The sequence below is a fragment of the Octopus bimaculoides genome, chromosome 22, assembly GCF_046866305.1.
Source record: "Octopus bimaculoides isolate indiv1 chromosome 22, ASM4686630v1, whole genome shotgun sequence".
Taxonomy (NCBI): Eukaryota; Metazoa; Mollusca; class Cephalopoda; order Octopoda; family Octopodidae; genus Octopus; species Octopus bimaculoides.
The window spans coordinates 31,654,055-31,669,054 of record NC_142949.1 but is presented as its reverse complement, the minus strand read 5'-3'; the positions used below and the strand labels follow the sequence as shown (position 1 = coordinate 31,669,054).

Here is a 15,000-nt window from a genome sequence, read left to right as displayed (position 1 = left end):
TGTATTGAATTGCTGCTTGAAAATAAGAAAATAAATGAATGAAGCAAATAAAGGAAAACAAAAATAAAATATTTCATAAAAAGAAATTTTTTAAAAAATGCTGTATTTAAAAATTATCAATCAAAAATCTCGACGTGAAAATATTTTATGATTAATAAATTATTGATAAATGTATTAATTACAAGATAACAGAAAGACTCTAAGAACAACAACAACAACGAACAATAACAGGAATGTAAGGACTATTAAAATAGAAACATCAAGAATACAGATAACCGTAACGTCGATGATGCTGACGACGACGATGATCATAATGATGTTAATGTTGATGATGGTAGTGGTGGTGGAGTCGATGATCATTACCATCGCCGTGATTATAACCATCATCATGATAATGAGGGGGGGGCGACGAAGATGGTGACGATGAGAGTAGAGGTAATGATGATGATGATGACGATGAGAACGACGATGATGATGAGAAGGATAAATGATAAGGAAATCGTAAAAAGAAAAAACAATCCTTTCTATAGTTAAAGAACTTGAAATTCGCCATCAATAGCGACATATTTGATGAATGACTCAATTATTAATGATGTATCGATAATACATAATAGAAGATAGTGAGAAGAAGAAGATGAAAGTGAAGGAGGAGGAAGAGGTGGAGGCGGTGAGAGAAGTTACAAAAGGAATACGTTGTTAAATTATAATAAATTAATTAAAAACTCTTAAATGGTGTTAAATAACAAATTTATACACATCTAGGAGCCTGTTAATTAATTAATTAACTGGATGTTTATAATGTCAAAGCTATTATTATACGGGATGGAAAATCGATTGCAGTATTTTATATCTGATGTACGAGTATATATTGTATACGTGTGTGTGTGTGTGTGTGTGTGTGTGTGTGTGTGGACATATATATACATGTGTGTGTGTGTATATATATATATATATATATACATATATGTATATCTCTCTCTATATATATATGTGTGTGTGTGGAGGTGCGTGGCTTAGTGGTTAGGGTATCAGCATCATGATCGTTAGATTGTGGTTTCGATTCCTGGACCGGGTGACGTGTTGTGTTCTTGAGCAAAACATCATTTCACGTTGCTCCAGTCCACTCAGTTGGCAAAAATGAGTAACGCTGCGATGGACTGGCGTCCAGCTGGGGAACACATACGCCATTGAAACCAACACACAATTTTCACCAACCACGAGTTAAGTATATGTATATGTGCAAAAACTTCTACTTTGAATAGACTAGCATCTTATCCAGGAGCATATTTATATTTTAACCGTTTCATGCTGTTGAAAGCGGCAGCAAAAATAACTCGTAATCTATTAACTGGCTTCTTGAGAAACAACGCAAAATATTCAGCAACTACGATATGATATATGTGTACAAATGTAAAAGCTTCTACTTTGAATAGACTAGCATCTTATCCAGTAGTATATTTAACTTTTAACCGCAATATGTTTTTAAGATCGAAGGGGAAAATAACGGCTCCTATCGCTGCTTGTAATGTTCCTTCATGTTTTGTCATGACATATCTGAATCTGCAATTATGAATCTTCCAGGTATCAAACTGGAATAGATAAAATTTTGTTTGCAGAGGTACCTAGAATTTTCATGATGAGGACACCACTTCGACTAATACCTCATAAGAGAAAAAGTCTGATTTTTTTAGCGTTGTGAAGATGCGGAAAAAATCTGACTCGTCCACGAGCTCACAGAATTTAAAGGCTAAAGTCACTGAGTCAACAGTACTAACCCTTCCCACAGGAATTCGTAGAATTATATTGTAATAAAACATACACACACACATATATACAAGGCGTTTACAGGAACATATATGCGTACATACGTATGTATATATACACTAGCATAGCTAGTGTGTGACACCCAGGGCGGCCCTTCCATTTGTCACCTCCGGACCCCACAAAAAACATATTGCTTAGAGCAGACCAAAAAGTCCAGTGATATCAAAGTTTTCACGTTTCAGCTGGAGGGAGCAGAACAGGGATTGACTAAAAACAATGATTCGGTTCGAGGTTTTTTCATCAATGGTGCCAAATAGACACACAAGGCTCATATATATATATATATATATATATATATATATATATATATATATATATAGGTGTGTGTGTGTGCGTGCGTATATGCATATATATGTATGTATGTATGTATGCATACATATATATGTACATACATATATATACATATATATGTATGCATACATATATATGTATATACATATATATACATATATATGTATGCATACATATATATGTATATACATATATATACATATATATGTATGCATACATATATGTATATGTGTGTATATATATATATATATATATATATATATATATGTGTGTATATATATATATATATATATATATATATATATATACACATTTATATCTACATACATATCTCTCCAAGCGTTATCGAAGCCTAATAGGATTATCTATTATTATAGAAAAACAACCAATGCCAATGTAAGTAATCTCTACAAACCAGGAATCCAAAAATATTTGTCACCTTACAAGATTAAAAAAGACTCAGCATAATGAGAATAGGATATGAAAATTTTCGCAATGAAGCACAACAAATATGTATTTTCCCATCATGAGCTGCCAAACGGATATTACTATTGTTTCGACACCTTGACACTATAGAATTCAATTCGGTTCTATAAAGAGTGTTAGAATCATGTCTGCTGCTTGTGAATCAATAGTAATTGGTAGGAGTGAAATATTTGCGTAGTATGACCATTACGCCAACATTTGCTTTTCACGACAAGCAAACTCAAAATTAGACTATTAGTATTAACTTATTCTCACAAAACAGTACCCATAAAACAAAGAGACTACTTCCACAAAGGTTATTGTTATCCTAAAATTATTACCAACAAATAAACAAGCCAAATATATCAAGGAAAAAAAAACATTGAATCACTGATATATATATAGCATACATATACGTATATACATACACACATTTATGTGTTATACATATTTGTATATGTGTGTTTATGAGTGCGTGTGTGTGTAAAGATACATTTACAAACATATATATATATATATATATATATATGAGTGTTTGTATGTATGTATATATGTATATATTCATGCAAGCATTATGTTCCTTTTTATTTTAGTTTTATTTAACTACTTGAGAGAGTTAAAACCGGTCGTTAACAAATCAACAAGACTTTTTGAGTTAAAAGATTTATCGGTGTTTGTAAATGTGTTGTTGTGTTGGCGTGTTGGTTCAGGTGTCATTGCACACACCCAAATCTATGGATCTATTCATCTAACGAATCTCAGATAGAGAATCTTTGGAATGTCTTATAGGTCTACACTATGCCACTAATGGTATTTGTGTCAGTTTTGTTTGGTCTTTTTTGAAAAGCCTAGTATTCCTATTTTATTGTGTATGAGTGTTTTTAGATTTACTGGTATATACTCTAATGCACCTCTGATGATATGTACAAATGAGAGTTTGTAGTCAGAGTACAAGAGCTGTGTGTTCCGCATTAATTCACTATAAATGTTGAGCTTTTTCCCTGGACTTTTGATTGTATATTCACATCCGCTGACGCTGGTTTCTACAATAGCTCATGTCTTTTGTCCCCTTTCCCACAAAACAATATCGTTATGTTTGCACTGAACGGCTGGTTTTATTAGATTGCTCCAGCAGTATTCCTTCTTTTAAGGTTTGAATCTGTGCGTACGTGCGTACGTATGTAAGCATGTATGTATATATGTATGTGTTTGTGCGTGCATGTATGCAAAATGATTCAGCAGTATTTATTAGGGAGTAAATCAATACATATTAACTATCATTGATGTTTATCAACAAATATTCGATCTCTCTTCTAACATGCATTTAGTTGTATAAACACGAGAAAAACTTACCATTGCCTGCCGTCGCTATTAACTTTACTAACGTCATAATGCAGTGAGGGCCAAAATTTATAGATTTATCGAAGACTAATATTCAGCATACATATTCATGTATATATGTATATCATTATTCAGTTTATTAAGATTTCTTGCCAAAAGAGAAAGAGCCGGGTTTCTAACCTAGATCCAAGGCTCCTTCATTGGAATTTCAATCTCAACAACAGGGTATTTTTGTTTGCATGTATGTACGTATGTGCGGTCTAGGACTAACTTATATTTTTCATTTTCGGAGCCGAAAATGCAAAATATAAGTTAGTCCTAGAGCGCACAATGTTCCCGAAGGTCAGCAATGGTCTTCCTCGGTCACGAGTGGACGGCCATCATGTATGTGCAGATTTGTATGTTTTATGTATGTATTCTCATGCATACGGTTGCATGTCTAGACATGCTCATATGCATTTAAATGATAAACTTCTGGAAAGTTTTACAGATTTTTACAGTTCCAGTATTGAACTGGATCTGTAGTCTTCGAATTAGCTTTCTCCTTTCTGGTTTTGAGATGCCTAATTTCTCAAGATTGGTATTTAGGCTGTCTGTTACTTATCCCAGGGCCCCAATAATTACAGGTTTGTATGTATGTTTGTATGTATGTATGTATGTACGTTTGTATATATGTTTATATGTATGTATGTATCTGTGTATGTATGCATGGATGTATGTGTGTATCTACATATGTGTATATCTGTGTCTGTGTGTGTATATTTTTATTGTCTTTTACATATTTCAGGTATTAGATTGTGGCCATGGTGGGGAAACAAACTGAAGAATTTTAGTGAAACCAAGCGATCTTAGCATATTTTCCAAAACTTTGTATTTATTCTATTTAATCTGTTTTGCCGAACCGCTAGAACGCGAGCACTTACAAGCCTGCACAATAACATCAGTCGTCAAGGGTGATGGGGGACAACCCCCCCACACATACACATAACCACATACACACACTCACACATAACCACACACATAAATGTATATAGATACATGTATGTGTATGTATGTGTGTGTGTGTGAACGACGGGCTTCTTTCAGTTTCTGTCTACCAAACCAACTCACAGGGCTTTGGTCGGCCCAAAGACTGAACTCGTAATCCTGTTACTGGGAAGCAATTTTTTTACCACAGCCACGCCTGCATATATATATGTACAGTCTATATATTTATATGTATATATGTATGTGTGCATATTAACACACAACACACACACACACACACACACACACAGAATTATAGATAGATAGAGAGAGGGAGACAGACAGACAGACAGGGGAGAAAGAGATACAAAGAGTGAGAGACTGACATGTGTATACGCACTTATATAACTAGCCATACCTACACACACACACACACATATATATATATATATATATATATATATATATATATATATATGTATATGTATATATATGTATATGTATATATATATATATATATATATATATATGTATATATATATATATATATATATATGTATATGTATATATATATATATATATATATATATATATATGTATATATATATATATATATATATATATATATGTATATGTATATATATATATATATATATATATATGTATATGTATATATATATATATATATATATATATGTATATGTATATATATATATATATATATATATGTATATATATATATATATATATATATATATATATGTATATATATATATATATATATATATATGTATATGTATATATATATACATATTCTTTTGCACATTCACGGACATGTATATATATATACACATACACACACGCAAATACACACACACACACACACACATATACATACATATATTAATATTATGAGAGAGAGAGAGGGAGAAAGAGAGAGACAGATAGGCAGAGATTGAGATTGGAGTGAACGTAAGCGAAAGATTGTGAGAGGAGATAGATATATATTTATATATATGCATATACAATATATATGCTTATACATACATATACCTGTATATTTCTATGTATATAAAAATATTTATGTATATGTATATATATATATGTATGCATACATCTATATACATATACGCATACATATATATGCATGTATATGTATTTATGTATATAGTTGTGTGTGTGCGTCTATATATATATATATAATCAAATGAATGTATAACTAAAATGCCGGAAGGAAAATTGGCAGTAAACACCAGAGATTTTACTAATCTATTCTTCTACACTTCAATGTTTCTTCATTGTTATTACCCCACCTCTCTCTCTCTCTCTCTCTCTCAAGCGTATTCACACATACACACGTACGGAAACAATGGACATACACACACAACCTCACTCACCTGCCTACACTCCCTCTCTCGGACGCGTATGTATGTGCCTGTGCGTGTGTGTCAGTGTTCCTATGTATGCAAACATATTTGTATTTATGTATGTATGTATGTATGTATGTGTTCATAGATGGATGTATGTATGTGTTCATAGATGGATGCATGTATGCCGTACAACAATCAGAATTCTGTATATACGCATATTCGATTTTTCATGTTTTTTCATGTTTTGCTCTGCAGAAAACTAAAAAGAGATCAAAGGTCCAAGAATTTCCTCTGTAACATTTTGGAAGTTCAATAAGCTGACCATTGGAAACACTTGTCTCTCAGAACACGCCCGCAAATTGTTACCGATTAAATATCTAAAACTTTTCTCTTTCTCTCTCTCTCTCTCTCTCTCTCTCTCTCTCTCTCTCTCTCTCTCTCTATATATATATATATATATATACATGTGCAGGTTCAAAAAAACACACACACACATACATACATACATGGGTGTAGGCATGGTTGTGAGTTAATAATTTAATTTCTCAACCAGTTGTTTCTGGTTTCAGTCCCACCGCGTGGCACTTTGAGCAAATGCCTTCCCCTATAGCCCCGGGCCGACGAAAGTTTTGTGAGTGGATTTCTTCTTTTTAATCCCTTTTTGTCCCTTGTGGCGCATAGGGCCTCAACAGTTATTTTCCACTTTTGCTGTCATTGGCGTGCGAGTGGATTTGGTTGGCGAAAACTGAAAGGACCCATCGTATATATATATATATATATATATATATATATATATATATATATATATACATGTGTGTGTGTGTACATAAATATATATATGTATGTACATATGTATATATTATATATATATATATATATATATATATATATATATACATATGTGTGTGTATGTATGTGTTTGTGTGTACATAAATATATATATGTATGTACATATGTATATTATATATATATATATATATAATAGAAAGATGCAAAAAAAAAAAGAAAGAAAACAGGCTTTAATCACAATTTGCAACACTTGTTTCTGTGGTGTGGTTGCAGCTTTGAACCGGTACGTTTTCATTCTCATATCACTACATAAAACTATTTCATAAATTATTACATAGATAAATATGATTCAGCTACAGCTGTATGCCGGCGCTTCGTCGGGGAGATTGCAATTAAAGCACGACTCGATCTCTTTGAAATTTCCTCTCTTTTATATGTTTTCTCATAATTTTCTTTCATATTTTACCGATTAGTTCGTAAATTCGAGCACACACAAGTTACAAACACCAAATGATATATATGTTGTAAAAATAAAATTAAAAAAATGTTAATTCCAAAACCAAATTCGTTAATAGTAACAGAAAATAAATAAATATATAAATCCATATCAAACGAAAGATCCGTTTTTTTTTAAATTTTATCATAAGCTTTTAAATGTACGTTATGAGGTTATTTCCCGGATGATACTGAATGTGTGTGTGTGTGTATGTGTGTGCTTGTGTGGGTATAGATGCATAGATGCAGGTTGTCTGTGTGGTAAGAAGCCTGCTTCCCAACGACATGGTTCCGGGTTCAGTTCCACTGCGTGGCATCTTGAGGAATTGTTTCCTACTATAGCCTCGGGCCGACCAAAGCCTTGTGAGTGGATTTTGGTAGACGGAAACTGAAAGAAGCCCTTCGTGTATGTATGTATGTATGCATGTATATATATATATATATATGTGTGTGTGTGTGTGTGTGTGTGTGTGTGTGTGTGTGTGTGTGTGTGTGTGTGTGTGTGTGTGTGTGTGTGTGTATCTATGTGTATGTATGTGTCTGCGTGTTGTGTTTGTCCCCCACCACCGTTTGACAACTGGTTTTGGTGTGTAGACGTTCTCGTGACTAAACAGTTCGGCAAAAGATAGCGATAGAGTAAGTACCAGGCTTTAAAAAATAAGTCCTGAAGTCAATTAGTTCCACTGAAAAAAAAAAGCCCTTCAGGACAGTGCCCCAGCATGACCGCAGTCCAAGTAAAAGATAAGACATATGTATACATACATATATATACACACACACACACACACACATAGCTATGTATATATACATATATATATATATATATACATATATATATATATATACCGACATCCACATATATACACGCGTGTCTGGTGACTGACTTTCAGCACAAGGAAAAACTTTTAGCGCGAAATACAACCAGTTAAACGAATGTACCTAGAGGCGATAATATTTATTGATTTTTTGTTTTTCCTCCTGCAAAACATTGCTAGCAGCCGTATATTAACAGGTATGATATAAAGAAATTTTGGGTAATCTACTTACCTGTCTCGGTTCTGTTGCAGGTATATTACTTCTTTTACCACCAATAGGGCAGCTTGTCCAGAAACAACCCTTTACAAGGGGTAAAAGTACCACAACGATTAAAATCGCAAATACACTACTTTTTATACTCGACATTTTCACTAAGTTAATTTGTGAACTTTTTTGGATCAAGTTAAATAGATATATATTTATATATGTATATATAAATCTGTGTATATGTGTGTATTTATATTAGTAGGTCGTGTTTCACCTTCAAAATATTCGGTTAGAATTCAGCAGCACACGTGTAATGTAATTTCAGTATCTCTCGTCTCGTTTTGTTCCAAATGTATTTCTTAGAAATATCTCCTTAAGCTTCGTTCTAATATTTTGGTTTTTTTTCTGAAGAAATCTTTGCTCTCTCTTAGAATTTTCTTCTTCAATAATACTTCAGTCTGATTCAATATCTTTCGCTGTTAATACAGGAATCGAAATTATTAACAGAAATTAAATAGTCACGAAAATCAATCAGATATTACGTGATAAAGTTCGTAATTTTTATAGATATATATCGGTTAAAATATGTATAGAGATATATATATCTATTATTCAGTTTCGATTCCTGCTTTGGTTCTTGTTCTCTTTTTCAGTTTTAATTCTTTGCAGAAAAATGTTATTTTTCTTATAGTTATTGCCTGCCCCTCACTGCAAAATTTTGCCTGATATATATGTGTGTGTGTATATATGTATATATATATATACTTTTTCTTTAATTCCACTAATGAGAAATGTGTCTGAGTGTATAAATATATATGTATATATACATATATATATATGTATATTTATGTATATATATATATATAATCAATTGATATATACAAATATAAATTTTATATCTATATACATATATACATATGTATATATCCTATTATATATATATATATATACACACACAGACACACCTGTTGTATATAACTTTCGGTAGACGTAGTCAGGTTTGCGCACAACTTCGTCTGATTCGATTAGTTTACGTTATTTATGATTTGGTCGGGGGTTTTGATCTTGTTTTAATTGTTTTGTTTCTTATATCTTTTTGTTTTGTTATTTTTTGTTTTTGGTCGTTATTTTTGGTTTTACTGTTGTGTCTTTTTTTTTTCAAAATTTGCAAAGATTTGATTGGCTAGTTAGTTCACAGGTAGAGCGTTTCATTGGTTGCTTTCTAAAGTAGCCCTTTCTAGATTTATCCCAGGTTTGCTAAGTGAAGGTGTCTTGGTGTGTCACTGGCGGCTACTAGATGTCTTCCCTAACTGTCTCAAAGACCGCTCTGCTTATATAATTGTAAGTGTGGCTGTGTGCATGTATCTGTACGTGTGGGTGAGCGTGCGTGTGTGTGTGTGTATGTCATATTCATATTTTCGCACAGTATATGATGCTCCTCGCTTTCGTAACTACTTTCTCTAAGTGTATGCATGTGTATGCACATGTGTGTACATACACACACACACACATATATATATATATATATATATATATATATATATGTATATATATAGGCATAGGCAGTACGACTAGGCGTTCCTCGTTTCCTCCCCCGCTCTCGCAGTCTCTCTCTCTCTCACTCTCTCTCTCTCTCACTCTCTCTCCCTCTGTCTCTCTATCTCCTTACTTCCTACATACTTTCAAAGTTCTCACCCTCACTACCCCTACCACTCCTGCTTGCTCTCCCTCCCTCCCCCTCTCTCTCTGCATCTCTTTTTGCACTCTCTCCCTTCTCTGCCTATCCCCCACCTCTTGCGTTCCTTCCCTCTCCGCCTCACTCTTTCTCTCTCTTTCTCTCCCCCTCCACTTATTCACTCCCTTTCTCACTTCTCTCTTCCTTTTCGTTACTTCTCTCTTCTTCCATTCACTTTCTTTCTCACTCTCTTTCTCTCTTTCCCGCCCCTTCATCTCCACCCCATCAACTGTGCAATCACTGATACTTTATCATAAGCGAGATCCTCCTAATTAATTATTAATGAGGAGATTCGAGGACGTCTCCGTCATAATTCATCTATCATTCTATATCTGTCTCTACCTTCCCTTCTTTCTCTCTCTCTATCTACCTACCTACGTACCTATTACTTTCTTTAGGCACCCAGCAACCAATATGTCTATTTATGTAATTAATTCTTTATGCCTATCTATCTATCTATCTATATGTTTGTTTGTATGTCTATCGAGCTGACTATCTATCTATCTGCCTGGCTTTATTTAACAATCAATTTAAAACCGATACCATCTATTTCTGTAAATGTTTCTATGTATCTATATCACTATGTTTCTGTTAGTTTGTCTGGCTGCCTGCCTGCCTGCCTCTTTCTCTCTCTCTCTCTCTCTTAAATAAGGACGGTGTTGACTTTGAACTTTCCGACAGCTAAGCCATCGTCGGACAGCCGACCGACAATGCTTTCACTTCAAAATTTCGAAGTCACTGACAACATCCTTATTGTTTAACAATGACACATTTTTACTCTACAAAAGTATAGACCAACCCGTCACATTAATGTAAACTTAGCTTTAGTATAACTGAACATAAAAACACACACCAATATATATATATATATATATATACACGTACATACATACATACATATATATATATATATATTTGTATGTACGTATGTATACATATATGTGTGTGTGTGTATATATATATATATTATTGAGTCTGGGGAGAGTTCTGTTTTAGTGCCTTGTTATTTAACACACTCACCGGTTCGATTTCCACTCATTTGCTTGTTTATTTTGTATAAAATTTTCGTTGCATCTTGCAACCTTTTGAATCGTCAACGATTGTTGAAAAGGTTGCAAGACTCAAATAAATAAGTAAACAAGTGTAAATCGAACCGGTGAGTGTGTTAAATAAATAAGGCACTAAAAGAGAATGACTCCCCTTACACAATAAAATATGCTTCAACACACGAATTCACATAAGGAATCTTATAAACCAAAAACAAAAACGATCGAAACGCTTAGTTTAGAATAGGGGCAGCTGATGAAGGAAATATTCTCTATGTGGCCTGTTTGTTTTCTGTGCTCTGTTTATGTTCTGTTTTTCAGTTTGTCCACGTTTTATTTGTGACGTCATGTTCCCAGATATGCATTTATATATACATGTAGATATGTACATACATGGACGTATATATGCATATACTCACATATTTGTATTATATATATATATATATATATATATATATATATATATATATATATATAAATATATATATATATATATATATACATACACAAACACCTGTATACATACACACACATAGCGTTCTACCTCAGATTTGCGTTTGGCCATGTTGTTTTCACTGTCCATTTTTTCCTGTCTTGGTTTGTGTTTGCCACCTTGGAATCCTCTGTGTAGTGGTTTGATCCACTACTCAGGAAGAGACTATTCTAGAGTACGTTCTGTCTTGTCTTCGAAACGTCTAGATAGAATAGAGACAGCTGATGAAGGGATATTCCAAGTGGCTTTCCGTTTTCCTATGTGTTCGTTCCGTTGTCTGTAGTTTATTGTTCTAACGTCCTGTACCCTGATATGCATGTATATACACATGTAGATGTAAGTATGTACATATATGTGTGTATACATGTATATATATTCTTTGTATTATTATATTATTGAACGCACACGTCCTTTTTTGCAAGTAAGCCTACTATATATACACAAACACACACGAACGTACACACATGTCGCACATGCCTGTATATATCACATATCTATATACACTTGTAGCATGATAAAAAAAAGCAAGGAAAATCAATTTATATATTTTCATTCTTTGATAAAACTTTTTAAATATTTAGAATAGCTAAACTTTGAAACTATGTATGTATGTGTGTAATTGTATCTACAAATACTTCATACACACGTATGTGCTTGTTTGTGTGTGTGACTAGTGCTCTGTTATTTAATATGACTGCTATTCGTTTATTGTGAATAAAGCTAGCTCATCAGATCCCCAAAACCTATATATATATATATATATATATATATATATATATATATATATATATATATATATATATTAGTCCATATATTATAAGGTTTATATAAAGGCAACTTGAAATCCTACTGTCCAAGAACATTGAAACTGCTAATAAAAGCAATTAATGGGAATATAAGCCTATACTCGTAGTTAGTGACTTCTGGAAAAAAATTCAGCATCGTAGATGTAATAGTGGTAATTATGAAGAGCCTTCAAATGGGAATAGTGTTCGGCAAATTATATCACTGTAGTGCACTGACAACTTTAGGAGCTTTTCACCAGTTGAAGGCCTACATTAAAGTGGGCCGAAATAATTTAATGCAAATAAATGATGAAGGTTGTGAAGAAGTCATAGAAGATAATGTGATTGAAGTTTTAGATTCCCTAAGAGAGTATTTGGCTAATGACACGCTGATGTTGTTCTATAAACAAGCGCTGCGGAGTAAAACTTGTGTATATTTGTTCCAAATATTTCACACTTAAATTGGTGGCAAAGATCTTAGTAAAAGGCTGGCACTTAGAGAAGAAGACATGCAAGTGCTTGTCCATAGCGAACCTAATCGTGAAACTTACAAAACTTATAAAAGGATTTCGTAATAAGACTTGTCTGAAATACACAAAACAGAAGTAACGAAATGCCGCAAAGATCGGGCTAATTTGTAAAAACTCATTAACTCTGCAGTAAGTATTGGATGATGACGACGACGATGATGATAATTTATAGTAGAGAGAATAGTATCCGCATTCCACCTCCCAATATCTCCAAATTGCGATCGCTACGCAATGCAAAACATACAGTACCATTTTCGGTTATTACATTCCGGACTACGACCTTAATTTATTCGTATTCATTCCTTCTTGTAGACAAAAACTGAAAGACGTCTCTTGTGTGTGTGTATATATATATATATATATAGCTAATTTAATAAAACACCATACATACTTTTATAAGCTACTTTGAGTTTTATGCGATTAAAACAACTCAGACAGCATTTTTTAACACGTCTGCTGCCTTCACGCGATCTTCAGGCTCTAGGCACCAGACGTGTTAAAAAAATGTTGTTTTCATCACATGAAACTAATAGTAGTTCTTAAAAATATATATTGTGTTTATTAAATAATATTTACCTCTCACCACCATCACGGAACAGTACTCTGTATATGTGTGTGTGTGTGTGTACACACACAGACATATATATATATGTGGATAAATATATGCATGTATGTTTATATGTATGTGTGTATGTGTATATATATATATATATATATATATATATATATATATATACACACACATACATATGAATATGTACCAATTCATTTTGGTACATTTGACCGCGGCCCTGCTGGAGCACCGCCTTTAGTCGAACAAATCCACCCCAAGACTTATTCTTTCTAAGCTTAGTACTAATTCTATCGGTCGCTTATGCCGAACCGCTAGGTTACGGGGACGTAAACACACCAACATCAGTTGGCGGTACAAACATATGCATATATATATGTATATATATATATATATATACGATGGGCTTCTTTCTGTTTCCATCTACCAAATCCACTCACAAGGCTTTGGTCGGCCCGAAGCTATAGTAGGAGACACTTGCTCAAGTTGCCACGCAGTGGGACTGAACTTGGAACCATGAGGCTGGCTAACAAACTACTTACCACACAGCCACTCCTGATATATCGGCAAAATCGAAAATGAACGGAGAATTGAAAAAGAAAAACAACAAAGGTTAAAGATGCTTCAGATGTGACGTTTCGAGCATAGCTGTTCTTCAGATAGAGGGAGAAAAGTCCAAAGACGAGAGTAAAAGAAAAAGGCAGGTAGAGGAGATAGGGACGGGTAGACAGAAGTAAAGTCCATGGTCGAAAAATAACTTCACGGAAGACGTAGAGAGGAAAAGAAAACGTGTTTTTTCTAAGACAGGAGCGTGAATAATTGGTGTGAGTGTGTGTGTGTGTAATTTAGCCAATGGTGCTGGAATAAAAGAACTGGAGTTTTTCAAAAGATTTTACCGAAACTTGCTAATTCTTATGAAATCTTCATCGGATGAGAGAAGACTGGCTGAAGACCAGTTAGGGGTTTTCTTACTGCCTTCATATTGCAACGAAACCATAGATATGCATATATACAAACATACATACAGACAGACTGACACAAACAGAAGCACGCAAAACACACACAAACTACACTGTTGCTTTAAATATATGTTGTTTAAGTTTTTTTTATATCTTCAAAGTAGCTTATAAAGGTATGTATGGTGTTTTATTAAATTAGCTATATATATATATATATATATATAATATATATTATATATATATATATATATATATATATATTATATATATATATATATATATATATATATATATATATATATATATATATATATATA

The 15,000-nt window shown here is 33.1% G+C and overlaps 1 protein-coding gene and 1 long non-coding RNA gene across 5 annotated transcripts in view; one reads left to right on the top strand and one right to left on the bottom strand.

The window, feature by feature from the left end:
- LOC106869949 (conopressin/neurophysin) overlaps positions 1-15,000 on the bottom strand; it is a 110,664-nt gene that overhangs the window by 43,589 nt on the left and 52,075 nt on the right. For 2 of the 4 annotated variants that reach the window (XM_014915916.3, XM_014915911.3), the window contains exon 1: positions 8,589-9,872. The exons of the other annotated variants lie outside the window; for them this stretch is intronic. In XM_014915916.3, coding sequence (XP_014771402.1) covers positions 8,589-8,723 — 135 coding nt within the window. In that variant the 5' untranslated portion in view covers positions 8,724-9,872. Of the gene's footprint in view, positions 1-8,588; positions 9,873-15,000 lie in introns of those variants that run through there. 4 annotated transcript variants of the gene reach the window in all.
- LOC106869973 (uncharacterized) overlaps positions 1-15,000 on the top strand; it is a 42,639-nt gene that overhangs the window by 6,303 nt on the left and 21,336 nt on the right. The window lies entirely within an intron of this gene.